We start from the raw sequence: 27,031 nt of genomic DNA, 5'->3' as shown, positions 1-27,031 counted from the left end.
GTCGGTTGGTTGGTTTTTAGCAGCGTGGGGGAATCTGTCTCACATGCGGGATTTGTGGGATCGAAGGTTTTTGTGGCTGGGAGGGGGATGAAAATGAAAAAACCAAAGCCAGGCACTTGAATAACAGGAACAGGACAGAATTCAAAACAGTCCCGCTTAGGGCTCTGGTCTGAGGCCCGATGTGTGGTGCCCCCACTGGCGGCTGCCCCCCTCCGGGCAGACCCAGCGCTCCCCGTGTCTCAGGCCAACTTTTGCTGCTCTCCCCCATTGCCACGAGCCCTCATTTCCCCGGCCAGCCAAGCTCCCAGGCTGGGACGCACCCGCCCCCTGGGGGCTGCTCCCCGCTCTGCAGCCAGGCCACGGCCCCTGGGAGGTGCCAGCCCCAGGGCCCCAGCAGGGTTCAATGGCTCCTGACCCTTCCTCTTCTCACAGGGTGCCAACCCTCCCTGAGGCACCGACTGGAACCGGGACCTTCCCTCACCTGCTCCATGGGGGCCACCTGCCCCCATCGCCCCTCCTGGTACGACCGAGATGGCGCACGGCGGAGCCCAGAGCAAACCCCGGGCGGGGCTGGGGTGACCGAGCTGCGAATATCCCCGTCCCAGCTGGACCCCGGCACGGCGCTGATATGCCAGGTGGATGGATACAGGGATGAGTGTGACTCTGCCCCATCCCAGCCCCGGGGGATAGGTGAGCTCTGCTGCTAGACATGGCATGGGTAGAGCAGGGGACGCTGGGAGCCAGGATGTCTGGGTTCTATCCCTTGCATGGGGAGCGGGGACTAGTGGTTAGAGCGGGGGAGCAGGGACTCAGGATTCCTGGCTTCTATCTCCAGTTCTGGGAGGGGGGTGGTCTAATGTGCTAAAGAGGGGGAGACTTGAAGGCAGGCCTCTGGATTCTTTCCCCAGCTCAAAAACTGTCATCTGCAAATATTCTTACCCCGTGGGACTGGACGGGGAGGGATCTGCCCCTTCGTTCAGTCCCGGGGCCCTGCTGATAAACTCTCACCCGACTCTCACCCTCAGTCATGCCCGGGGTCGAGGTTTTGTGGCCGGCAGGGAAGGCAGCGCTGAGGGAAGGCGACAATTTTACCCTGCGCTGCCAGGCTGCTGCCCTGTGGCCCATCGCCAGGTACGTCTGGTCCTGCGGGGACGTGTGGCTGCCAGAAGCCGGGCAGGATTTACGTGTTGACAAGGCAGCCGTCTCTGACGGAGGGAGCTACGCGTGCGGGGTCTGGGTCTCCCACCCCGGCTGGGGGTATCTGAGCCTTTCTGCGAGGGAATCGGTCCAAGTTCAGCGTAAGCAGCGAGGGCTGGCGAGAGCCTCCTCCCTCACAGCCCCCGACACGCCCCACACGGCCTACTGGAGCAGCCCCGTGTGCCCCCACCTCATCCCCCCTGATTCGCCCCACCCACATCATCAGCCCCAGACTCATATTCCACCCCCACCTCCTAATAACCGGGTCTGGTCAACCCCTGTGCTGCTGACTGTAGGCTGCCCCCGCCTCTTCTGCATCGCTCCAATGGCTGGGCCCATCAGCGACACATTCAGTTTGTGTCCCCCCCTACACCTGCCCTGGGTCCCCAGCCCCCTCCGGGACACTGCCCATCCCCCCCTTCTGGGCCAGGATCCCCGGATCTGTCTCTCTCTGTTCACACCCCGTGTCTCTGTCTCGCCCCCCAGACGCCCCCACAGGTGTCCGTGTTACGGCAGCACCAGGCACCAGCCTGCAGGAAGGGGAATCGGTGACACTAACGTGCAGTTACACCAGCAGCCTCCCTGCCCCCACCTCCTACGCCTGGTACCGGGGCGACTGGCAGCTGGGGGGATCCCGGCGGGAAACGGTGATGAAGAGCATCACGGTGGAGCAGGCTGGGGAGTATCGCTGCCAGGCCGACAATGGGATCGGCCAGTCCCTGTCCCCCCCCATCAACATCACTGTGCGGTGTAAGTGCCGGGGACTTGTGAAAAGAGACCTCCAGGGCGGGGGAGGGGCTGGGGTTGTGCCTTTGTGCTGTAGGCCCAGCGCGGGAGGGTCGTCGTGGCGATCGCAGTGGATCACAAGCTCACCAGGAGCTCCCAGCGCCGCGGTGGCCAGCAGGGCTAGTGCAATCCCGGGGTGCGTGAACAGGGCAATCTGGAATCGAGCAGAGGGGGGATTTTCCCCCCTGGATCTGGCCCTGGTGTGACCGTGGCCGGGGTCCTGTGCCCAGTTCTGGGTCCTGCACTCCCAGGAGGTGCTGATCAGCTGGGGAGGGGTCAAAGACGAGCCAGGAGACGGAGTCAGGGGCTGGAAAACCTGCCCTGGGGTGAGAGACTCCAGGACTCCGTGTGTTTAGCTGAACCAGGGGAAGGGGAAGGGGGGACGTGAGCCCCGTCTGGCAGATCCTACGCGGAGAAGAGAACGTTGATCATGGGCCCGGCGGCCGAGCAGACTGAGACCCAGGGGCTGGAAGCTGAAGCTAGACAAATTCAGCCTGGCAATAAGGTGCGAATGTTGATCAGGGAGGAGAATTTGCCATTGAAACAACGATCTCGGGTCGTGGTACATTCTCCGTCCCGGAGGATGTTTAAATCACGCTGGGAGGTTTTGCTAAAGGATCTGCTCTCGTTCAAATGGGAATAAATTCAGGGGGGTCCTGGGGCCTGTGTCACCCAGCGGGTCCTTCTGCCTTAGATTCTATGGATCATCCTTCCCTGTGCCCATCACTGCCTTCGACGGAGGTCTCGGGGAGGCTGACTGTGAGATTTAGGGGGACTGAAGTGAGGGGGGGTGAACTAATGGGATGCATTGGATGAACTAAACTGAAGGGGGCTGGGCATCTGACCTGTGCCCCCATTCCTGTCTGGGCCATGCCCTGCTCCCCCGGCCCCACCCACCTACTGTGAGCCCCCAGATCCTTCTTGGGGACCCCCTGTCCCTTATCCCCCTGCCACCTTGCCTGTTCTGGCCCCCTGGAGCCAGGTGGGCCAGGCCCTGCCCCTCACCCCGTGCCCTGAAACCCTTCCCCTCTCTGGGCCAGGCCCCCCCAACTCTGTCTCTGAGAAGTGCCCATTTGCCTCCCACTCGTTCAAGTGTCGTTTGCCTTTTCAGTGACGCTTAGGATGACCAGATGTCCCGATTTTATAGGGACAGTCCCGATTTTTCAGTCTTTTTCTTCTATAGGCTCCTATTACTCCCCTCTCCCCCAATCCCGATTTTTCACACTTGCTGTCTGGTCACCTTAGTGACGATGATCAGGGGAGGGACCCCACCAGCCGGCAGGGCTCCCATACGCGTGTCTATTAACCACACGCAGCCGCCAGGCCGAGCTACCCGCACACACGGCTGCTTTCTAAAGCGTGAACACGGCGAGCGCCCCAGAGGCTCACCGCCTATTTAAAGCGACACCAGCCCGGGACACACAACCCCCTTTTTCTCGTCCTTTTCCCGGCTCCTTTCTCCTCCATTCCCAGTTGCCCTTAAAGACATGAACATCACAGCTACGCTCAGCGCTAACGTGCACAAAGGGGACCCGGTGAATGTAACCTGCCATTTCAGCAGCAGTGTCCCCGCCGCCATCACCTCGCCTGGTACTAGTATAACACCAGGCTGGGGGGTCGCAGCCGGAGCTGGTGCTTCAAGGCATCACAGCCAGGCACGCTGGGGAATATCACTGTGAGGTTCAGAACCAGGTGGGGACAACTCACTCGCCCTCCGTCACCATCGCCATCCCGGGAAGGTCCTGAGAGTCTCTGGCACCCCAGGGGGCCTGGCTGGGGAATGCCCAACACTCAGGCTGGCAAACCCCTTGGGCTGTGGGTTCTGATCCCACCAGGCTCCGTGCTGCCCGGGTCAATGCCCCACACTGGTGACACCAGCCCCTGTCTTCCCTCAGGCTGCCAATGTCTGGGCCCCGGCATCGTGGCCTGCATTGTGGTTGCCATCCTGCTCCTCGTCATCCTCAGTAACGCTGGCCTTTGTTACCTGCTCATGAGAGGCTGGCGGCAGGCGGGAGCTGAGAGGGCTGCGGAGGGTAAGACCTGGGCTGGGGGAACAGGGATGGGGTTGTTGTGGGGGGTTGGTGATTTGTGGGGGGCTGTGGGAGATGGGGAAATACAGGGGGTGGGGGATGGTGGTCTGGGATGGTAGGACGGAGACACTGGGGGAATGCAGGGTTGCAGCCAAGGATTTTAGTTTATGATTCATTTACTGTGTGATGTTCTGATTCATTATTGTGGGGCTACAGAGGTCTAAGACTGACCAGTATTTAGCAGGAATAACCATGTATTGGAGCAGCGGTTCTCAGACTCCATTGCACCATGACCCCTTCTGACCACAGAGTTATTGCGACCCCGGGAGAGGGCAGAGCCCGAGCCCCCCCCCCCCCAGATGGGCTGCAGAGGGGGCCACAGTCTGAGCCCTGCCATTCCCCAGGTGGGGCTGGAGCTCGGGCTTCAGCTTCAGCCCTGAGTCCCAGCGAGTCCAACGCTGGCCCTGGCGACCCCATTAAAATCGGGTCTCGACCCACAGTTTGAGAACCACTGTATTAGAGCGAAGGCAGGAGGCTGGAACATGAGGCCTGTAGGCCAAGACCTGCAAGACTTTAGCTTCGCTATTTTGGGCCTCGGAGTTAAGAAACGCTGACAGACGTAAGTGAGCGAAGGAAACCCCGATGCCCCGAGATGCTGGGAAAAGAGGCACCAAGGGGCAATGTTACCAACAATCAGCCGGAAGATTAGTTTTAAATCAGAAAAATGCTGTAGCGGCACCTCTGGCTCCAACATGTGTCTGCACCACAGGCTGCGGGTTGTGTTGTGTGTCAGTGCTAATGAGAACAAAGAGAAAATACACAACATCTAGCGAGGGCCCTACCAAATTCACAGTCCATTTTGGTCAATTCCCGGTCACAGGATTTTTAAAATAGTAAATTTCAGGATTTCCGCTTTTTTAAATCTGAAATTTCACGGTGTTGTAATTGTAGAATCCTGACCCAAAGAGGAGTTGGGGGCGGGGGGTTGCAAAGTTATTATAGGGGGGGTTGTTGTACTGCTATCCTCACTTCGGTGCTGCTGCTGGCGGCGGTGCTGCCTTCAGAGCTCAACGCTCGGCCAACAGCCGCCGCTCTCCGGCCACCAACTGCCCTCTCTGGCCAGCCAGCTCTGAAGGCAGCGCAGAAGTAAGGGTGGCAATACCAAGACCCCCCTAAAATAACCTTGTGACCCCCCTGCAATTCCCTTTTGAGTCAGGACCCCCACTTTGAGAAATGCTGGTCTCCCCATGAAATCTGTATTATACAGGGTAAAAGCACATAAAAGATCAGACTTCACGGGGGGGGGAGACCAGATTTCATGGTCCATGGCGCATTTTTCATGGCCATGAATTTGGTAGGGCCCCACCTATAGAAATCGGGGGGGCTTAAGTGTCATGGGAACGGAGACCCATAAGGGAAAAGTGTGGAAACTTTCAGGTACATGCACAGAAGGTCGCTATAGGCCGACTCGCCTTATAAAAAGGGGGGGGCCCAGAGCGGGGTAATTGAGCTTTATCTGGGAAAACTCCAGCGGGAACCATCCCTCTGCTGACGATCGATCCACGGGAGACCCAGCAGCCCCTCGCCCTGCCTGGGGGCTGCGAGTCCGTGTGTAGCTCTCGCAGGTTCATGGATTGCTCTAGGAGTTGGACACGCGGTGACAGTCATCACTCAGCTGGTGACTTTAGAACAACTGAGCAGAGACGGGACCTTGTGCCTGCCACGGTCTGTGTTACTGGCCTGGGTCTCCCTGTGTCCCGGTGACGCTGGATCTAAACCAGGCCGAGGTGACTCTGCTGAGCGGAGACGGCAGCCGCCAGCGCCGGCCCCTCACTGCTGCAATGTCACCTCACTGGCATTCACTTTAGATAAAAACAAAGGCTCCAGGGGGTGGTGGGCTGTGGTTTGGGGAGGGGGGCTCATGAGACACTTGGGGGATCCAGGGGCTGGTGGTTTGGGATGGCTGGTGGGAGAAACTAGGGCATATTCAGGGGGCTGGTGGTGTGGGGGAGCTTGAAGGAGATATTTGGGGACAATCAGGGGATCGGGAGGCTGGTGGTTCAGGGGGGCTGGTGGGAGACACTTGGGGGATTCAGGGGGCTGGTGGTTTGGGGGGACCCAGATCTAATGACAGAAACTATTTTCCCTTTCCCACGAGGTGCTGAGTTTTCCCTCGGGCCAGAGACGGAGTCACCCTATGAGGTGAGTGCAGGGTCTGTTACCCTCCCCCTGGGCCCTGCTGCCCTCTGCTGGCTGGGGTGTGTGTGCGGCTGCAGCCTCCCCATCCCCCGTAGTGCAAATCCCTGCCCTCTGCTGGGTGGAACCGGTGCTGCCCGAGTGTGTGTGTGAGACTCCGTCCTGCTACCGGCTCAGGGGAGATTCCCCCAGCCACAGAGTGTCCGGTCCTGGCAGCACCCACCCCGCTGGCTCTGGGCCCGTCGAGCAGGGATCTCACTGGCTCTCTGTTTGGGCTACAGGAACTCCAAGGACCGACCCAGGATATTTACAGCCAGTTGGACTCTCCCCGAGCTGGTTCCCACTGAGCTCCGCCGAAATCCTGACCAGCCGGGGACCCCTCTGCACGGCCGGGACCTTAAACACACAGAGAAGCCATCGCTCAACGGGGCCAGATCCCAGCGGGGGTCCACAAGCGCCGACTTTCCATTGTGCTGGGGGTGCTTGACCCCTGGCTCTGCCCCAGTCCCCAACCGCACTCCACCCCTTCCCTCAAGGCCACACCCTTGCCTCACCCCTGCCCACCTCTTCCCACCCCCGAGCATGCTGCGTCCTCGCTCCTCTCCCCTTCCCCCAGCCTTCTGCACCATGAAACAGCTGATTGCGGCAGGCGGGAGGTGCGGGGAGGGAGGAGGAAACACGGACGGGAGGTTGCCCATGCATGCTAGGCACCCACCATTCAATGGAGTTGGCACCTATGCTGGGGCCAATCGGCCGTAGCTCCATTGGAATGAATGGGGGCAGACCCCCAGCTGCGGTGACATGGCCGTCACTCCACTGGGGACTTCGTCTGGGAATAAATAGCACCGAAATGCAGGGATTAGGTCATTTTTTTTCTATATCAACTTTATAAAAAACAGTGGAAGTACCTGTAGCTCATGGGAACACCCTTTACCCCCATATTCATCCTTATAATATGATTGTGTGGGATCTAATGCAAAGTTTGTCATTTCGGGTGTCTTCTGAAGGCTCATGATGCACTGAGGACTGTTGTTACAGTAATGTTATAGTAGTAACCGACTGAGTCCTGTGGCACCTTATAGACTAACAGATGTATTGGAGCATGAGCTTTCATGGGTGAATCCCCACTTCATCAGATGCATGAAGTGGAAGTTTCCAGAGGCAGGTAAGAATCAGTCTAGAGATAATGAGGTTAGTTCAATCAGGGAGGATGAGGCCCTCTTCTAGCAGCTGAGGTATGAACACCAAGGGTTATAGTAGTGTACAGGTTATAATTCCATGTATATAGATATGAGGCTGAAAATGTGTCTTCATGGCTTAAGATAAGCCCCCAGCAAAAACTATCCAAGAGCAGAGGGGCAGTTCACCCCTCATCAGGGCATGGACGGGACAAACCCGGCCCAGCCTCACAGGAACAAAGGACACTGGCCTAGGCAGCAGCAAAAGAATCTGTTGGACTCTGGCGTGAGTCACCCCCCTTCCTTGGGGCAGTTTGGGACGGCGATGAGGTGATGCTCACCTGACTCTGAAGGGGGGAGGGGCAAAGCCAAGAGGGAAGAAGGGACATGATAAAAGGGGGAGACGTTTGCCAGGCTCTTCCTCTCTCTTCCGCCTACATCGACAGACACCAGCACCAAGCGACTGAAGCGCTGATCAAAGGGGAGAGCCTGGCTGCAGAGCACCCAGCCAGCCTGTGGGGAGAAGCATCTCAGTGTCTAAGAACATTGAAAGTGTTAAGATCAGCTTAGAATGTGTTTTCCTTTTATTTCATTTGATTCCTCAAATCTGACTTGTTGAGCTTTGACTTATAATCTATCTTTATAGTTAATAAATCTGTTTGTTTGTTCTGCCTGGAGCCGTGCGTTTGGTTTGAAGCGTGTCAGAGACTCCCCTTGGGAAAACAAGCCTGGTACATACCAATTGCTCTGTTCAACTGACAAACTCATATAAGCCTGCAGCATCCAGCGGGCATAGCTGGCCACTGCAGGGTTGTGTCTGGGACCGGAGATATTGGCTAGTGTCATTCGGTTGCACAATCCAAGGAGCAGCTGACATGGCAGAGGCTGTGCGTGAACAGCCCAGGAGTGGGGGGTCTCACAGCAGAGCAGGGTAAGGCCGGCTCCCAGAGGCAAGGACTGGAGTGACCTAGCAGATCACTGGTCCGGATAACACCAGAGGGGAACCTCACAGCCCACTAGACAAAAATCTTCGATTAACTTGCAAGTACCAAGGCGCAAAGCAGAGGAGAACTCGGGAGATTTCAAATCCCAAAGAGGAGACAGGCAGGAAATTCCTGGCTCAAGTCAAAGATAGAAGAACCCGGCATGTGACAGCAGCAATTCCCAGCCCTAAGCGGGGTTTGGGCTGCAGCCGGGCTCCGTAGGGTGACCAGTCAGCAAATGTGAAAAATCGCTATGGGGGTGGGGGGTAATAGGAGCCTATGTAAGAAAAAAACCCAAAAATCGGGACTGTCCCTATAAAATCAGGACATCTGGTCACCCTAGGGCTCCGCAGCCGCTGGGGGCCGAGCAGTGGGCGTGAGCTGGTTCAGGGGTTTTCCCGGCTCCTAGAGGAGGGTGAACACAGGCCGGGGCATTGACGGTGGAGTCTCCTCGGGTTCAGGGTCCTGGCAGCGCAGAGGGGACCACGGCTCACAGGGACCTCGGCCGGTCTCGGTTAGAATAGCCCCCCAGGCTGCTATAATCGTCTCCAGGACTGTCCGAGGGGCTGGCGATATCCCCGGAGCGCAGGATTCCTGCTGGGGACACAGAACGACACACGGTGGGAAAGAGGGGCTGAAGAGCAGCGATCACACCCCCAGCTGGAGGGGTGTGTGTGTGTGTCTGGCCCTGTGGGCAGTGGGGAGAGGAGTGGTTAGAGCAGGGGACTAGTAGCCAGGACTCCTGGGTTCTATCCCCAGCTCTGGGAGGAGAGTGAGGTCTAGTGAGTGGGAGGTGGAGCTTGGGAGCCAGGACTCCTGGGTTCTATCCCCAGTGTGGGGAGGAGTCTAGTGATTAGTGCAGGGCACTTTGTTCTGACCCCATTGCGTCGCTCTCCAACCCCCGCTCTGTGGGCAGGGCTGTCCGGCATGTCCTGCTAGAAACACTCCTCATCCAGGTTTCCTGCACTGCTGCTCCTGAGCATGCCCAGGGGATCTGGGGCAGGTCCAGAACTGCTGCTGGTGGGGGCAGGAGGTGGAGACCAGGCCAGGAGATGGGCTGATAGACAAAAGCTGAGGGAGGGGCTCAGTTTTGCCGTTGAAACGATGTGCCCCCAAATTCTGGCTCCCCTGAGCACATGGGCTCCATTCACAACAAAGGGTTTTTCTTTCTGGCCACTTTGCAGCGAGCGATTCCCCAGGGGCGGGAAAGGGGCACAGGCCCCCCCAGGGTGAAACCCAACCCCTAGGGGTCAGCGCTGGCCTGGGCCCAGCCCGCAGCCCCGCGGTGCTAAGGAACCCGCAGCCCAGGCCAGGCCGCCCCTCGCTGTAATTCTGCCTGTGCCCACGGGGGGGGACGTGGACGTGGGGCCAGGGAAGGCCCCTCTGCATGGAACGGGGCTGAGGTTCCAGGCAGGATTGTCTGTTCCACCCACCCCCGTGCCCAGGGCACCATCGCCCCCTAGTGTCTGTGCCCCAGGCTGAGCGCAGGTCTGGGCTGAGATCTCCTGAGCAATTAGTGACCTTCCTATTCCCCTGTGGCCCAGCGCCCCCTAGTGCCGGGCTGGGGCATTGGGGCCGGTCCTGCCTGCCAGGGGAGAGCCCCTCCCCCACCCTGCTCCCTGCCCATCTCCCCTCCATGCCCGGATCGTGCCCGGCCCTGCTGAGCCAGAGAGAGGAAAGTGAAGGACTCAGACGCTGCTAAACAACCCCCTGCATGTCAGCAAAAGGGGGAAGTTTGGAGCCGCCCTTCGAGGCGCTCTGGGGCCCAGCCCCCAGCTCGCCCCCATGGGGGAACCGCAGAAATCTCAGCTCCGCCCCACCCAGTGCCACTTCCCCTTTCGCCCTCCAAAGCTGCTCAGCTCCCCCCAGCCAGATCGGCTGCCGGAGCCGCGGCTGCAGGACGCGCTATAAGGTAATTGCACCTTCTCCTGCTGACGGGAGTGGGGCTAGTGGTTAGAGCAGGGGGCTGGGAGCCAGGACTCCTGGGTTCTTTTCCCAGCTCTGTGCAGCCCCGTTGCGCCGAGTGCCCCCCAGACACACTGAGAGACCCTCCCTGCCCTCCTGTGCTCCCAGGCTAAGCCAGCCCCTTGGGGTGCACTGGGGCGGAGAACCGTGGGGCTCAGGAGAAACATTCTACCAGGGGGCAGTGCACTTCATAGTGGCTGTTGGCAGAGCTCCCCCCATCCCCCGCAGCTCCGTGTGTGCCCCCCTCCCACCCCCTCCAGGTCAGGGACTCCCTGAAACCTCTTTCCCCTTAGCAGGGGCTCTCAGTGCCCCCATTTCCCCTCTGCACCAGGGCCCCCCAATCTAACCCCCAGGCCAGGGGTCCTCTGGGTCCCCCATTCCCACCTCCCCCCTACCAGCTCCCCCCATGCCAGGGGCTCAGTCTGTGCCCCCTCCCCATTGGGACACTGGGCAGAGCGGAGCTGGGGGTGGGGGGCTGGAAGGCATCAGTGGCACCCCCAGCCGGTTCTCAGATCTACTGTCAATTTCAGAGCCGGCTGGAGCTGTGGCTGCTCTGACCAGATGAGGGGAGCTCTGTGTGTCCCCCATTTCCCTCTATCTGGTTGGTCGACTGCCCCCACCCCCCCAATCAGTAGGTCTCTGCTCCTGGGAGCCGTGAACTCTCCCTGGCACTAGGGGGCGCTGTGTTGCAGAGGGTGGGGTGGGGGCGCTGGCGGGTGCTGTGCTGCAGGGGGGGGTGGAGGCTCTACAGGGTGCTGTGGTGCAGGGGGCAGAGTGGGGGCGCTAGGGGGCGCTGTGCTGCAGGGGGCAGGGGGGGCGCTAGGGGTGCTGTGCTGCAGGGGTGGTGTGGGGGCGCTAGGGGCGCTGTGCTGCAGGGGTGGTGTGGGGGCACTAGGGGCACTGTGCTGCAGGGGTGGTGTGGGGGCACTAGGGGCGCTGTGCTGCAGGGGCAGGATGGGGGCACTAGGGGCACTGTGCTGCAGGGGTGGGGTGGGGAGCTGTGCTGCGGGGTGGAGGCTCTACAGGATGCTGTGGTGCAAGGGGCAGGGTGGGGCCCTAGGGGCACTGTGGTGCAGGGTAGAGGCACTAGGGGCGCTGTGCTGCGGGGGCAGGGTGGGGGCGCTAGGGGCGCTGTGCTGCAGGGGTGGGGTGGGGAGCTGTGCTGCGGGGCAGGGTAGAGGCACTAGGGGCGCTGTGCTGCAGGGGTGGGGTGGGGAGCTGTGCTGCGCGGGGCGGGGTAGAGGCACTAGGGGCGCTGTGCTGCGGGGCGGGGTGGGGGCACTAGGGGTGCTGTGCTGCAGGGGTGGGGTGGGGAGCTGTGCTGCGGGGGCGGGGTAGAGGCACTAAGGGCACTGTGCTGCGGGGGGATGGAGGCTCTACAGGGTGCTGTGGTGCAGGGTGGGGGCACTAGGGGGCGCTGTGCTGCGGGGGGGCGGGGCAGGGGCAGACAATGCCGGTTCTCATGCCCTGAGGCCGCTCTCCCACGTCCTCCCCCTCACCTTGGTTTGCTCAATGCCCCGAGGAAGTGGCAGCGTCTCTGTGACAAAAACACCCCGGCCGAGGCCCAGCCAGTGACCCTTGACGCGGGGGAAACAGCTGCTCTGGTGCCCTGCGCTGCTGGGAAGTGGGGGAGGAGCCTTCTCAGGCCTCTTCGCCCCCGTCCCCTAAGTTGGGGATCTGTAGCAGGGTGGACCCCTGCTTCTGCCCTGAAGGGGTTAAAAAGAGCCCTGGGATGGGGCTGTGACTGGAGAACGCAGCTTTAGGCTGGGCGAGAAGCCTGGGCTGACTGGGGGAAACAGGCTCAGCTGTGGCCAGGCCCCAATCAGGCCCAGCTGGCCCCTGTAAGAGGCTGGGAGCCAACAGCCCAGGGAGTCTCTCTCCATCTATAGAGGGAGATGGGCCTGGCTGCAGGGAGCTGGACACAAGGTACCTGAGTGGAGCTGGGCTGGGGAAAGGCAGAGGAGCTGGGGAGCTCCAGCCTGGAAAGCCCCAGGCTGCGGCCTAGCATTGGGCTAACAGGCACTGGGGGTTGCAGGGGGCAGCCCAGGGGTAGGCCAAGGCAGCAGGTCCAAACCCTCCTTGCCAGTGCTGAGTGGCTGATACTGCAGCCTGCCCCAGGGCGCGGGGGCTACTGGCAGTAGCCTGATACTGAGGCGAGGTGGGGATAGAGGGTGGGGGTTTCCCAGGGATGGGAGACCCTGAGAGAAAGGGGTCACTGCCAGGGGGCAGCACCCCAGGTAAAAGGGCACTGGAGTCTAGGGAGGGACAGGGGGCCAGAGGACAGGTGGATCACTGGCCTGCAGAGGGGGCTCCAGAGCTGAATTGAGCTAATTCCCAGAAGTCACCAGCAGGAGGTGCCGCAGGGGTGAGTCTGCTCCTCTGCAGGGTCAAACATGAGAAGCAGCCGGGGCCTTTGACTCTGGACCGCCCCGTGCCCGGCCTGCGGCGATGCACAGCCTGACAGCAGACGTGCGTCTGGGTTCCTGCTGTGCAGCTGGGAAACTGGGGCACAGGGGTGAATGAAAGACCCTCATTCACAAGTGGGCTCAGAGTTCTGGGCTTTTCTGCTGCTCTAACCACTAGACTTTGCTCCCCACCTGGAGCCAGGGATTGAACCCAGGAGTCCTGGCTCCCAGCCCCCACCCCTAACCGATTAGAGGCATCCGGTGTGAGCTCCTGGGGGGTGTGGGTGGGGTTGTACCAAGACCTGTAGTAACAGAACCCAGTGCAGCAGGGTGTGTAACAGTTCCCCTATGTAAATGTGATGCCCTCTGCACCACGCCATGTGCGACAAACCCATCCGGCAGCTATTTCATCTGCCTTTTGGCAGGGCTAGTTAGTCAGAGCAGGGGGACTGGGACCCAGGACGCCTGGCTTCTCTCTCACCCTTGGGAGGGGAGTGGGGTCTAGTGGTTAGGGCAGGTAGCGGGTTCCCTGCAGTCTCCCCTCTAGCTGGTCTCTCTCCGCTCCGGGTAGCTGATGTTGCTCTGGGTCATCGCAGGAACCGACCAGCCCTTCGCTCTTTCCTCTGCTCCCCGGCGCCACGGCTGCCCCGGGGTCACCATGAGGCGTCTCGTCTGGCTGCTGTTCCTCCCGGGTAAGACCCCTCCCCTCGCCCTGAACATCTGGCTCCCTCAGAGCGCTGGGGGCCGGGGAGAAGGGAGGGGGGACCCGGCCAGGGGGTCACAAGCCCAGAGGGAGATGTTCCTCTGTGAGAATTACTCCTCTTGCATTAGATTGGTGCAATTCAATGATAGGGGGTTGGGCAGGGATTCAGGACTCCTGGGTTCTATCCCTGGCCCTGGGAGGGGAGTGGGGTCCAGTGATTAGAGTGGGGGGGGAGGAACTGGGTGCCAGGACTCCTGGGTTCTCCTCATTGTACAGATGGGGAAACTGAGGCCCAGAGCCACACCATGAGCTGAACAGGGAGTTTAGTGCTGGGAATCAAACCCCGATCTCCTGAGTCCCAGTTCGGCACCGAAGCACCCGGCCAGCCTGCCCCTCGCTGCCATCTCTGTCACTCTGCTGCTTCCAGGCTTCCTCTGTCAATGTGACCCACCTGTCAAGGTCCCCGAGTCCCTGATCGCTTGGACGGGGGCCTGTCTGTCCATCCCGTGCCGCTATCAATCCTGTGTCGGGACCCCCATAAGAACAAACAAAGTGATCATCAGCTCCCTGGCCTGGTACCTGAACCCTGTGTATGACTCTGAGAAGAAAGATTACAGTGGCACCATCCTGTATAAACACAACGCTGCCATCAGCCCGGCCTCCACAGACCGCGTGAGGTTCCTGGGGGACCTGGAGAGAAATTGCAGCCTGCAGCTGTCTGACCTGCGTGCCAGCGAGACCGGCTCATACGGGCTGAGACTGATCATCTCGAACCCCAAGCGGAAGCAGGAGGAGAAGAAGTCGATGACTAGGATCAGTGTGAATGTGACAGGTAAGAGGGAAAGTCCTGGGCTTCCTTGTAGGAACAGATTAAAGATTCATAGCCCCCCCCCCCCCCCGCGAACCACACCACCCCACTCCCCACCCAGAGCTGGGGGGAGAACCCAGGAGTCCTGGCTCCCAGGCCCCCCAAACACTAGACCCGGCTCTGGTAGCAGCCATCGCTGGGGATGCAGCTCAGTGCGCCTGGGATGACATCCAAGCCGGCTGTTCCTATTTTCTCCACCTCTGTCCCATCCCTTTAATGAGGCAATGACTCTCGCTAAAGTCTGGGGCTACAGCCAGCCTTGAACTCCTTGTCTGCATGAGAGCAGCACTGACCTCTGCCAGTCGAGCTAAAGGAGATGGGTCCTTACCTAGCAGAAGCAGTAGGTTGTTATCCTCCATGCTGTTCAGCAGAGCCTCTAGCAAAACGGAACAACGGTTTGGGTGGAAAACTTCAAAGTTTGTTCTGTTTTATGGTGTTTTTCCACATTTCTCCTGAAATATTTTACTCACAAATCTCAAATTTCACTTTTCCACTCGCTTTTTATTCCCTTTTCACCCCAAGTGTAGCACAAGGAAGGATGTCGGGGGTTGGGTTTTGTCATTTCATGGTTTCTCTTTCCCCCCGGATGCCCCAGGGAAAGTCATTTCAGCTCTCTGTGCCTCCGTTTCCCCAAATGAAAATCAGGGAGAATAATCCTCTGCCTATTTCCACTGTGGTCTCTTTGGGGCAGGGTCTGTCTCTCGCTGTGTCTGGGCAGCGCCCTGCACAACAGGGCCCGGATCTCACCTGGGGCAGGGGCTCTACCATAACGTACCTAATGCAGTAGGAAGAGAGCCTGTGACGCGAGCCCTTGTATCAGAGGCCTGGTGTGAGGCAGGCCCGGCTCACAGAATGTGGCAAGAACAGGGCTGATCTTGCAGAGATTCACATTGCTGAGAAGTGCTAGGCACAGAGCACTCACGCACACACAGCCCGAGATTAAGTGGTACCGAGGAAGGTACAAAAACCTTCCCCCAGGATAACGGGAACACACTGACCCCTCCTAACAGATAAGATCAGGCTGACAGAACGGAACTTGTTTATAGCAGGGTATAAGGATGTGTCTAAGGCTTTGTCTACACTAGGCACCTTTCAGCGACACAGCTGTGCCGCTACAGCCCTGCCGCTAAGAGGCGTGCAGTGTAGCCGCTGTTTGTCCGTGGGAGAGAGCTCTCCTGCCGACAAAAAAAATTCCACCCCCCATGAGCAGCAGCAGCTTTGTCGGCGGGATAGCGCTCCTGCCCACAAAGCACTGTTCATACCAGCACTTTTTGTTGGTAAAACTTTTGTCATTCGGTGTGTGTGTGTTTTTTAACACCCCTGAATGGCAAAAGTTCCAGTGCAGACACAGCCTCAGAGGGAGAATCTTTGGTCAGCCGAGGGGGCAGTGGAAAGTCCCACTATGGACTGAGCTGCGTCCATTGTCACGGGCATTCATATCTTAGTGTCCTCATAGGGTCTGCCAGGTGCTACTATCATGCTTTGTCGACAGTAAACCTGGCCTGGTGCCTTCGTACCTTAACGGATCTAGTGGTCATTGGGCGGTTCGCTCAAGGTGTCTGCGCAGAGCTGGGGCAGCACACAGAGAACACACACACACACACACACACACATGCAGCCGAACATCTACCACCACCTAATAATAAAGTGTTCTCCATAATAACTTCCCCTTTGTCCCCCTGACACAGCTTCACCTCCAGCTCCTCAAATCCAAGCACCCGGCGAGCTCAGGGAGTCAATCCCGGCCCAGGCAGTTTGCTCCATAGCCTATTACTGCCCCGACTACCCCATAACCCTGACGTGGGTCGGTTTGGGGCATGGAACCCCTGAGCCCGCCACAAGGATGGAGAGTGGAAGGACTCAGAGCTCACTGACTTTCACGCCCACCTGGCAGGACCATGGGACAAGTTTAACCTGCCGGCTCAGCACCCCGGCTGGGACACTGAGCTCCGAGAGCAGCGTGGTGCTGGACGTGAAATGTGAGTGTGTGGGGGGGGGGGTGGTGGTGGTGGGGTTTGAACTGGGCGCCACTGGCTCTGACAGCACCAGCCCCACCAGTAACTCTGGCACTGACCCATAAAGCCCTGTATGGGCTGCAGTTCCTGGGGGGCACCAGGGAGGTGGATTAGGGTCCAGGTGGGTGGAAGCAGGTTGGCCAATGGGGCAGGAGCTGGCTGTATTTTGAAGGAAGGGTGGGGCTGTCTCGCTGGGCAGGGATGGGCACAAGGGTCAGAGCCAGCGCCCCCTAGAGGGGAAAGGCCCATTCCCTGTCCCCCTGAGCCAGCCAGTCCCTGCCCTGGATGGGAGCTGGTGCCCCCTGGAGGGGGAAGGCCCAGTGTCCCATTCCCTGCCCCACATCTGGACAGTGTCCATATCTCAGCTGTTCACCCGCGTGTTGGTTTGCTCCAGATGCCCCTCAGGGAGTCCAGGTGAAAGCGACACCCGGAGAGACCATCCGAGAGGGGGACAGACTCGTGCTGATGTGTGTAACCAAGGGCAGCAACCCCCCCGTCTCCACATACAACTGGTATAAGGACTCACAGTGGCTGCACCAGGAGCAGGAACAGAGGCTGGAGTTTGAAGCCAAGGGGGACGAGCATTCCGGTTCCTATCACTGCCAAGCCACCAATGAAATAGACATGGTTCCATCCCCAGCACTGCGAATAGACGTCCAGTGTGAGTGTGGGGCTGGGGCCAGACGGGAAGGCAGGGTCAGTGGAACTGCCTGAGACTAGATACCTCTGCTGAGCACAAGGAGGGAGACTAGGAGGGTCTTCCCTAGGTGCTCGTGATGTGATCATCAGAGGAGGTGAAATAGGCAGGGCTTGTGGCCTTAGAAAAGACAGGAACTAAAGTTAAAGGGGAATCTCCATTAGCTCTTAGCAGTACAAGGCCTCTGACACACAGCATGACAATTCTGGTTCCAGCCAGCAGAGGGCAATGTGCCTAGTCTCTCACACAGAGAGGCAGATCTGACCCATTCCTTCCAGCAGGGGGAGTGCTTACACAGACAGAGCAGGATTCAACCTCTCCAGCATGGGGCAGTAGGGAGGGGTGCGCGTGCACACACACACAGAGGAACAATTTATTTTATTGCACTCAGGGGCAAACAGGAGAAAAACGGAAAATTTGTCATTTCAAAAATGTGACATTTCCCCTCCCCAAGTCGGCCCATTTTGAAGCAGAAGCGACTCGGCTGTTTCAAACGTTTGAAAGGTTTTTCAACCTGTCACCTCGAATTTGGTGGGTCACACTTGGTCCCTGGCGTATGCAGAAAACAACGTGTGATGCAAGAGGAACACTTGCTTTTGGGGTGAAATGTCCCAGATTGTGCTAAAAACCCCACAGACCAAAAAGCACTTTCCCTCCCCCTGCCCCCGCAGCTGTTGGAGACCGACAGAAAATTGTCACAGACAGATAATTCGTGTCATGGGACAATTGGTTTGGTTTTGTGGGGTGGGGGTGGGCCGCAGCCCGTTGAAAATCCAAACATATTCAGGGTTTTGAACGTTTCCTGAGACCGTGTGATGGGGTTCACTCGCCAGAGCGGTGCCTCCTGCTGGCCGTCTGGGGGATTAACCCCCTCCTGGTGATGCGTCGCCCGTCATCGTCACCGCCTGCAGACCTGCTGCTCGAGTTCCCTGGGCCACTTCCCCATGGCCCCAGCATCTCCTTCACCCTCGTCTCAGGGCCCCCCAGCCTGCTAAGAACCCCGTCCCCTCTCCTTGGGCACCCTGCAGACACTGACTGCCTCTGCTGCTGCCCCTGCAGCTCCTTTTATGTGAGCCTTGGGGGACTTGATTGGCTGTTCCATTCAGCCGCTCTCCGATTGGCTGCTCCCTGCGCAGCCTCACAAGGCTGCTTTTAACCCCTTGCTTTCCAGTGTGGGTGAACACCCCATCACAGACTAGAGAATGATTTTTTTTTCCATGGGAAACGTTTGGGGAGTTTTCGTTGAAAACATGAATATTTCAGATGTAACTCTCCAAAACTTCCTGAGAGAAATAATGGCCATTTCCCCAAATCAGGCAGGGCTGGGCAGTGACACTGCCTCAGTTTCCCCACCGTACCTCTAAAGACAGAATTGCCCTGTGCGTCAGGTGTTCACCAGGGAACTAAGTTCAGTTTGTTCTCTGCCACTGGACTCTCCGGGTAACCTTGGTCAAGTCACTTAGGGTTTCCCATGGAATAGTCCGTTTAAATCAGGGCCTTTTTATTCCCCAGACGCCCCAAAGGACGTGCATGTTGAACTGGTGACCGGCTCTCCAATCCAGGAAGGGACCACGGTTGTGCTCAAATGCTCCTGCAGGGCTCATCCGCCCGTCAGCAACTACACATGGTACAGAAACGGGCAGCACATCCCAGAACAAACCCAGCAGGAGCTTCGCTTCGACAAGATCCATCCCAACCAGTCCGGTTCCTACCACTGCGAGCCTCAGAACAGAGTCGGGATGTCGGAGTCGCCGGCCATTACAATTGATGTACAGTGTGAGTAGCCAGGGGACCAGCAGGGGGCGCTGCAGCTGGTTGGGGTATCCAGGATCTGCACTCCAGCTTGGTGGGGCAGAGTCTGCATGAATCCCAGAGGGGCAGGAGCTGTAGCCTCCCCCTAGGACCTCCTTCCGCTCTCTACAGAAGCATTGGTGTGAGCCGTGGGATCCCAGTATGTACCTCAGCACCCAAGGTGTCTGTTCATGGGTGGGATGCTCTCCCCCTCCTGCCTCACAGAGCCCCTGCTCGGACACAGGACCTCAGCGCAATGGAGCTGGGAGTTAACACCCGGGGATGGATCCCCCCTCCTGGAGTGATGGGCTCAGGCTCTCTGCAGACTCAGGCAGGCATTGGCCATGCTTGGGGCAGTTCCCTCCTTTTTATTTCCTGCCTATAACCCCCCCTTGAACACCGAGACACACCCTGACCTGGATTCTTTTCCAGACCCCCCTAAGGGGGTACGAATCACCCTCCAAAAGCCCCAGCGCATCCGGGAAGGCGACACAGTGACGCTGAACTGCTTTGTGAACAGCAGTACCCCCCCGGTGACCAAGTACACGTGGTACAAGGATGACAGCTGGTATCAGGAGACCCAAGAGAGGGTCCTGACCTTCCCTGCCACAAAGGAGCAGTCCGGTAGCTACAGCTGTGCGGCTCAGAACGCGATCGGCTCTAGACAGTCTCTGCCTGTCTCAGTGGCTGTGCAGTGTAAGTAATCGCCTCCTGGCTTCCCAGTCGAAGGTCTCTTGGAATTTTCTCCCCAGGTGGGTCAGTTGGAGCAGCTTGGCAGAGATGTGACTGGGACACGGGGTGATCTTGGGGGGGGGGGCCTGCACTCCTTGGGGAGTGTCTGTGAGCCACTCTCTGTGCCACCTGCCTGGTTGTGGGGTCACGGGAAAGGGGCGCATACGTATGTTGTGAGGGCTGGCGTGTCTCATGGGAGCGCTGCGTGGGCTAGGTTGTGTCCGCAGTGAGGCAGGGGGGTTTCTTGCCATGGGGTGAGCCCAAGGGCGAAGGTGCATAAATGCGGGGATCTGTCCACGGTGCAGGTGAAGGGTCCGAGGGGCGGGGGCTCCTGCTCAGCACCAGGGCGTGTCTGTGACGGGGCGGGGAGGGGGGCAGGCGAAGGGTCACAGCCAATTTCAAAGCCTGCCGCGTGAGGTGCGTTGGGGGAGTCGATTTCTTGACTTTTCTTGACTATTCCTTGACTTTAGCAAAGCTTTTGATACGGTCTCCCACAGTATTCTTGCCAGCAAGTTAAAGCAGTACGGGCTGGATGAATGCACTATAAGGTGGATAGAAAGCTGGCTAGATGGTCGGGCTCAGCAGGTAGTGATCAATGGCTCCATGTCTAGTTGGCAGCCGGTATCAAGCAGAGTGCCCCAAGGGTCAGTCCTGGGACCGGTTTTGTTCAATATCTTCATTAACGATCTGGAGGATGGTGTGGACTGCACCCTTAGCAAGTCTGCAGATGACACTAAACTGGGAGGAGTGGTTGATACGCTGGAGGGTAGAGATAGGATACAGAGGGACCTAGACAAATTGGAGGATTGGGCCAAAACAAATCTGAGGTTCAACAAGGACAAGTGCAGAGTCCTGCACTTAGGACGGAAAAATCCCAGGCACTGCTACAGACTAGGGACCGAATGGCTGGGCAGCAGTTCTGCAGAAAAGGACCTAGGGGTTACAGTGGACGAGAAGCTGGATAGGAGTCAGCAGTGTGCCCTTGTTGCCAAGAAGGCTAATGGCATTTTGGGCTGTATAAGCAGGGGCATTGCCAGCAGATCGAGGGATGTGATCATTCCCCTCTATTCGACATTGGTGAGGCCTCATCTGGAGAACTGTGTCCAGTTTAGGCAGGCATCAGCTATGCTTGAGGCAGCTCCCTCCTTTTTATTTCCTGCCCTTAACACCCCTCCACTGAACACCGAGACACACCCACACCGGGATTATTTTCCAGACCCCCCCCCAAGGGGGTACGAATCACCCTCCAAAACCCCCCGCGCATCCGGGAAGGTGACGCGGTGACACTGAACTGCTTGGTGGGCAGCAGTAACCCCCCGGTGACCAAGTACACGTGGTACAAGGATGACAGCCGGTATCAGGAGACCCAGGAAAGGGTCCTGACCTTCCCTGCCACAGAGGAGCGGTCCGGTAGCTACAGCTGTGCGGCTCAGAACGCGATCGGCTATAGACAGTCTCCGCCTGTCTCAGTGGCTGTCCAGTGTAAGTAATCGCCTCCTGGCTTCCCAGTCGAAGGTCTCTTGGAATTTTCTGCTGCAAAATTTTGAGGAAAAAAATTATTTGTTCTTCCAGCTCAACATTTTAGTTCCATTGGTGCTTTTCAAAGAGCAAAAAAATTCAGTTTTCTCCCATTAGAAAAATCGTCTTTGTCTCTCATGTTTTGGCCTTTAAAAAAAAACAAAAACTACACGTGTGGACGTTGGCATGACGGGCAGGCGTCTCCGCGCACCCCCCACCTCCCTGCGCTCAGCAGCGTGTGCTGCCAGGCGGGACGGAACTGGCGGCCGGCGTGCGCCCCGGTCCAATCCAGCCTTCTCACCAGAGCTACCGGGGGACCCCGACTGAATTGGGCATTTTGCAGACGTCCGTGGGACGCCGGCTGGGGAACCCAGCAGCCAGCGGGCGACCCCCAGCTTCAGGAGGCGACACGTCAGCGGGGCCGAGACAGGGCGTGACACGCATGGCCCGGTTTTTTTCCTCTGATGACACCTCTGCCCTCAATAGCGCGGGTGCTGGGCCAGTCGGCTCAGGGGCAGGAATGTTGCTGTATTTAATGGTTAGTAAAACGCCCAGGGTGAGTGTAGGTGAAAGCAGAAGATCTCCGACTCTCCGGAGTCCCCATCCCAGGCCGTATTATGGAAGGCGACAAATCGCTCTATTGTAGGGCTTATTCTGCATTGGAAAGGCAAATCACCAGCCTCTAGCTGGGCTGGCTACGGTGCGGGGGTGATCGCTGGTGAGTTACATAGCAAGAGGCCATTCTGGGAGGGTGGGGGAGGGTAGTTGTCTTCTGGGGATGCCTAGGGGAAGCGGCTCCTAGTATAGTCACCACCTGTCGGATTTCGAGGGTTGCTATCGAAAATCCGGCCGGAGTCTTGGGCGAGGACAGAAATTTGTGGCTTGTGCAGATAAGTAGTTTAGAGCCGGCAAGAGGAATTCTGTAGCACTGAACTGGGGAGTGGATTGATTTCCCTCCCCTCCCCTCTCCACCTAGGTTACACCCAGGTAACCTTAACTCTGCCCCCTGGGGATGTGACCAGACATCCCGACAACATCGGGATCGTCCCAGTATTACGGGCTTTGTCTTATATGCACAACTATCCCCACACCCCACCACCCACCCACAAACAAAAAAGGGTCACAATTTTTCACACTTGCTCTCTGGTCACCTTGCTCCCAGGTGGGTTGGTTGGTTGGAGCAGCTTGGCAGAGATGTGACTGGGGCATGGGGTGATCTGGGGAGGGGGGGGGCCTGCACTCCTTGGGGAGTGTCTGTGAGCCACTCTCTGTGCCCCCTGCCTGGTTGTGGCGTCAGGGGAAAGAGGCGCACACGTATGTTGCCAGGGCTGGCGTGTCTCATGGGAGCGCTGCGTGGGCTAGGTTGTGTCCGCAGTGGGGCAGGGGGTTTTCTTGCCATGGGGTGAGCCCAAGGCTGAAGGGGCAGTAACGGTGCATAAACGCCAGGTTCTGTCCACGGTGCAGGTGAAGGGTCCGAGGGGTGGGGGCTCCTGCTCAGTGCCAGGGCGTGTCTGTGACGGGGCGGGGAGGGGGGCGGGCGAAGGATCACAGTGAATTTCAAAGCCAGCCGCGTGAGGCGTGTTCGGGGGAGTCAGTTTGTAAACAGAAACCTGCTCCCAGCCGGCACGAGGGCTCAGCTCACGCAGTGCGAGGAGAGACTGGCAGAGCCCAGTGGGCGGCAATGGGCCGGATCCCCGTTGGAGTCAATGGGGCCAGACCCTCAGCTGGTGTCTGGGGTTACAGCAGGGGGGCCGGGAACCAGGACTCCTGGGTTCTCTCCCTGGCTCTGGGAGGGGAGGGGGGTCTAGTGGTTAGAGCGGGGGGGGGCTGGCAAATGTGACTGGCAAATGTGACTCAGCCCCTGCGCTCTCCACTCCCCCACATCCTGTGTGTCTTTGCCCTGGGCTCCCTGGGCCGTGCTCCAGCCCCGGATGTGGGTGACTGTGGCGGGTGCTGGGCCCCAGGGGGAACGTCACAAACATGTAGCAATCGCCTGGCCGCTGCTGGAGGGGAGAGCGGCTGAGCTCCGGCTGTGCTGCCCGTAGGCCTGCCCGGGGCGAGCTCATCATGTGGGGCCCTGCCCTGCCCTTCCTCTGCCTCCTCATTGGTGAGTGTCCACCTGGCGCCTGGGGAGAGAACCCAGGAGTCCGGGCTCCCAGCCCCTCCGCCCCTGCTCTAATCCACTAGACCCCACTCCGCTGGCAGCAGTGGGGAGAACCCAGGAGTCCGGGCTCCCAGCCCCCCTGCTCTAAACCACCAGATCCCACTCCCCTCCCAGCGCCAGGGACAGAACCCAGGAGTCCGGGCTCCCAACCACTCCGCCCCTGCTCTAATCCACTAGACCCCACTCCGCTGGCAGCAGTGGGGAGAACCCAGGAGTCCTGGCTCCCAGCCCCTCCGCCCCTGCTCTAATCCACTAGACCCCACTCCGCTGGCAGCAGTGGGGAGAACCCAGGAGTCCGGGCTCCCAACCCCTCCGCCCCTGCTCTAATCCACTAGACCCCACTCCGCTGGCAGCAGTGAGGAGAACCCAGGAGTCCGGGCTCCCAGCCCCCTGCTCTAAACCACCAGACCCCACTCCCCTCCCAGCGCCGGGGACAGAACCCAGGAGTCCGGGCTCCCAGCCCCTCCGCCCCTGCTCTAAACCACCAGACCCCACTCGCCTCCCAGGGCCTGGGACAGAACCCAGGAGTCCGGGCTCCCAGCCCCTCCGCCCCTGCTCTAATCCACTAGACCCCTCTCCACTGGCAACACTGGGGGGAACCCAGGAGTCCGGGCTCCCAGCCGCGCCTCCAACCACCAGACCCCACTCCCCTCCCAGCGCCAGGGACAGAACCCAGGAGTCCGGGCTCCCAACCCCTCCGCCCCTGCTCTAATCCACTAGACCCCACTCCGCTGGCAGCAGTGGGGAGAACCCAGGAGTCCGGGCTCCCAGCCCCCCTGCTCTAAACCACCAGACCTCACTCCGCTCCCCGTGCCAGGGTCAGAACCCAGGAGTCCGGGCTCCCAGCCCCCACCCCCTCCACTGTAACCCACTAGACCCCGTTCCGCTGGCAGCAGTGGGGAGAACCCAGGAGTCCTGGCTCGTGACCCCTCCGCCCCCTCCGCTCTAATCCACTAGACTCCTCTCCACTGGCAACACTGGGGGGAACCCAGGAGTCCGGGCTCCCAGGCTCTGGGGACAATCCCCTTGTACTAAGTGACAGATGGGGGGAGCTGTGGGCACGGCGGGCTGTGACCCGAGGGGATTGTGTGTGTGTGGGGGGGGGGAACGGAGGATGGCCCCTGGCAGGGAGAGCAGCAGGGAGGGGGTTGGGCCGATCTCCCCAGAGAAGATTCGGTTGAGCTCCTGCTGCTGCCACATCCCCTTGTGCAATCCCCAGGCTGGGAGCAGGGACAGGGAAGTGTCTCAAAACGTCCCTTTCGCTTCCTCTTCACTGCTGAACCCCAGCAGACGCTGCCCAGGGGGGTCGTGAGCACACCTGGCTCCCCCGCACAGAGTGGCCATTCCCCACCCCCCACATATCCACAGCCAGAGCCCCCCACAGCTGGGCAAGGAAACTGGGTACTGCTCTGTACAGCAAGGGGGGCTGTGGGTCAGAGCTGGGGGGTGGGGAGCCCAGGGCTGGGCTGGCAGGGGGCTGTGGGTCGGGAGTGGGGGGCACTGGCAGAGCTGGGGGGTGGGGAGCCCAGGGCTGGGCTGGCAGTGGGCTGTGGGTCGGGAGTGGGGGGCACTGGCAGAGCTGGGGAGGAGCCCAGGGCTGGGCTGGCGGGGCTGTGGGTCGGGAGTGGGGCACCGGCAGAGCTGGGAGCCCAGGGCTGGGCTGGCGGGGGCTGTGGGTCAGGAGTGAGGGGGCTGGGGAGGGCTGCAGTGAGGGCGGAGCAGAAAGAAGCCAATTGAATTGCAGCAGAACGGAGTTTTTGGGGAGGGAATTTCCTTGGGTTTTTGATAGTTACTGAGTAACCCACCAGGGAACGGCTGCGTTACTGGATCGGCGGGGGCCGGCCAAGGGGGGGCTAGGGCGTGGGGGCATTGAGGGGGGCAGGGGACAAGGGGGGCACAGGGGCAGACGCTCGTAGAAGTGGGGCTGGAGCTGGATCACGCCCCGTTCCTTTCTCTCCGCAGCAGACACCATCTCCGCCCAGGCACAGGGTGAGTGAAGCCGGACGGAGCCGAGCCACGGAGAGCGGGACTGCGGGGGGGGAGGCCCCCCCACATAGCACAGGGCTCAGCCCCTCCAGCAGGGGGCAGCAAACACCCACTCACCCCGCTCCCCGCAGCCCAGCGCCCCCGGCCGAGCCCCCCATCCTACGCCCCACAGCCCAGCGCCCCCTGCCGAGCCCCCCCGCCCCGCTCCCGCAGCCCAGCACCCCGGCCGAGCCCCCCCGCTCCCCGCAGCCCAGCACCCCTAATGCCGCGCTGCGCTATGGGGCTCACAGCTGCTCTCCTGCAGAGCCGTGTGGGGATTGCTACCAGATCCAGACGCCCGTCATCGTCGGCCTGGTGCTCGGAGACCTCGTCTTCACCCTGCTCCTCATCGCCGCAGTGTATCACTGCACCACACGCTGCGGCAAACCCAGGGACAACAGCGGTGAGTGTTGGGGGGGAGATGCCCCATCCCTCCCCCCTGCTGGGATCCCCCCGGCCTACTGCCCCTCCCCTGCTGGGATCCCCATGCCACCCCCTCTGCCACTGCCAGGATCCCCTGGCCTACTGCCCTCCCCACTGCCGGGATCCCCATGCCACCCCCTCTGCCACTGCCAGGATCCCCCTGGCCTACTGCCCCTCCCCCACTGCCGGGATCCCCCCCATGCCACCCCCTCTGCCAGTGCCAGGATCCCCCCGGCCTACTGCCCCCTCCCCCGCTGCCAGGATCCCCCCAGCCTATTGCCCTCTCCCCCGCTGCTGGGAGCCCCACCAGCCTGTGTGCCCCACATCACCCCCTTCCTCACTGGAGCCCCCCATGCCACCTCCTCTCCTGTTGCCGGGATCCGCACCCCCACCCCACCCCCTGCCCCGCCGCCATTTCCCCTCCTCCCGACTCAGACTGGCTGTTTGCTAACGGATGCTCTTTGCTTGTCTCGCTCTGTAGAAGACCAGAAGGTTTATATGAACATGCCTGGAAGAGTCAACTGACCCTCCCCCCCCGACCCCAAGTACTTAGCTGATCCCACTGCTGACACCATCCTCGCCACCGGGGGATAGACATTCTCAGCAGATACCAGCACTTCCTTGCCCCAACACATGGGACACGGGGCCTTTCCCCTCTGGGGGCCCTGGCTCCAATCCAGTCCCAGGTCGGGGGACTGGCTGGCTTGGCGGCAGAGGGGGTGGGGTGAGAAATGGGACACGGGGGGTGCCAGCTTGGGGCGGGGGCTGATGTGGTCAGGGATTTGGGGTGCAAGCAGGTGGACTCTTGGCTCCCCACTGCCCCCTGCTGTTGGGTGACAGAATCACAGGCCCTAGCCCCAGTTTGGGTGCAGTCGGGGGTTCCCAGTTTCATGGCCAATCCCAAGGGCTTTCCCCATTTTGGGGGTGAATGTAAAGGCAGTCGATTTGGGGGCTCATTCCCCTTTGGGGGGGGGCTGAGCCCTGGAGGGGGGACTCTGGGACCAGCTCAGGGGGTGCAGAATTTAGCTCCATTCTGAGCAGGGGAAGGGCAGGATCGGTGGGGGAAACACCCCGATTGCCAGAGGGACACCCCAGATCTGGGGGGGGGAAGCTGGTGGGGGCTCACATTGGGGGACAATGAAAGGGAGCCAGTGAGCTCCTGGGCTAACGCTGAGGGAGGGCCAACTTTTGGGGGTGCTACCCAGCCACCCCCAGGGATGGGGGGAGGAAACACAAGACACCCCCCTCTGCCCCCACCTGACCCCCATCAGCCCCAAGTATCAAAGGATTTGGAGCTAGAAGCCGCCTCCCTGCTTCTCTTCATCTTTCCCATTAAAACAAATGGGGCCTGTTTA

At 60.0% G+C, this 27,031-nt stretch overlaps 2 protein-coding genes across 2 annotated transcripts in view; both read left to right on the top strand.

Moving 5' to 3' along the window:
* The window catches only part of LOC120390549 (B-cell receptor CD22-like), a 68,061-nt gene extending 61,294 nt beyond the window's left edge, over nucleotides 1-6,767 (top strand). The window contains exons 4-7 of the mRNA XM_039513279.1: nucleotides 1,684-1,947; nucleotides 3,879-4,016; nucleotides 6,172-6,215; nucleotides 6,491-6,767. Coding sequence (XP_039369213.1) covers nucleotides 1,684-1,947; nucleotides 3,879-4,016; nucleotides 6,172-6,215; nucleotides 6,491-6,556 — 512 coding nt within the window. The 3' untranslated portion in view covers nucleotides 6,557-6,767. The remainder of the gene's footprint in view (nucleotides 1-1,683; nucleotides 1,948-3,878; nucleotides 4,017-6,171; nucleotides 6,216-6,490) is intronic.
* A 6,545-nt stretch (nucleotides 6,768-13,312) lies between these two features.
* Nucleotides 13,313-27,031, top strand: LOC120389962 (B-cell receptor CD22-like). Its single transcript, XM_039512111.1, has 8 exons — nucleotides 13,313-13,432; nucleotides 13,871-14,275; nucleotides 16,000-16,290; nucleotides 16,721-16,987; nucleotides 18,536-18,799; nucleotides 25,194-25,217; nucleotides 25,519-25,656; nucleotides 26,158-27,031. The coding sequence occupies exons 1-8, from the start codon at nucleotides 13,315-13,317 to the stop codon at nucleotides 26,199-26,201; spliced, it is 1,551 nt and encodes a 516-aa protein (XP_039368045.1). The 5' UTR covers nucleotides 13,313-13,314; the 3' UTR covers nucleotides 26,202-27,031.

This window comes from Mauremys reevesii, linkage group 24, assembly GCF_016161935.1.
Source record: "Mauremys reevesii isolate NIE-2019 linkage group 24, ASM1616193v1, whole genome shotgun sequence".
Lineage (NCBI taxonomy): Eukaryota > Metazoa > Chordata > Testudines > Geoemydidae > Mauremys > Mauremys reevesii.
The sequence above is the reverse complement of the archived record's forward strand: the minus strand, read 5'-3'. Positions and strand labels throughout refer to the sequence as shown.

Bases quoted from the DNA above. Each gene is read 5' to 3' on its own strand.
- LOC120389962 (XM_039512111.1), top strand. From the start codon at position 13,315: ATGTTGCTCTGGGTCATCGCAGGAACCGACCAGCCCTTCGCTCTTTCC. The intron at 16,988-18,535 runs GTGAGTGTGGGG...TTTATTCCCCAG, and splicing joins ACTGCGAATAGACGTCCAGT to ACGCCCCAAAGGACGTGCAT. The intron at 25,218-25,518 runs GTGAGTGAAGCC...GCTCTCCTGCAG, and splicing joins CATCTCCGCCCAGGCACAGG to AGCCGTGTGGGGATTGCTAC.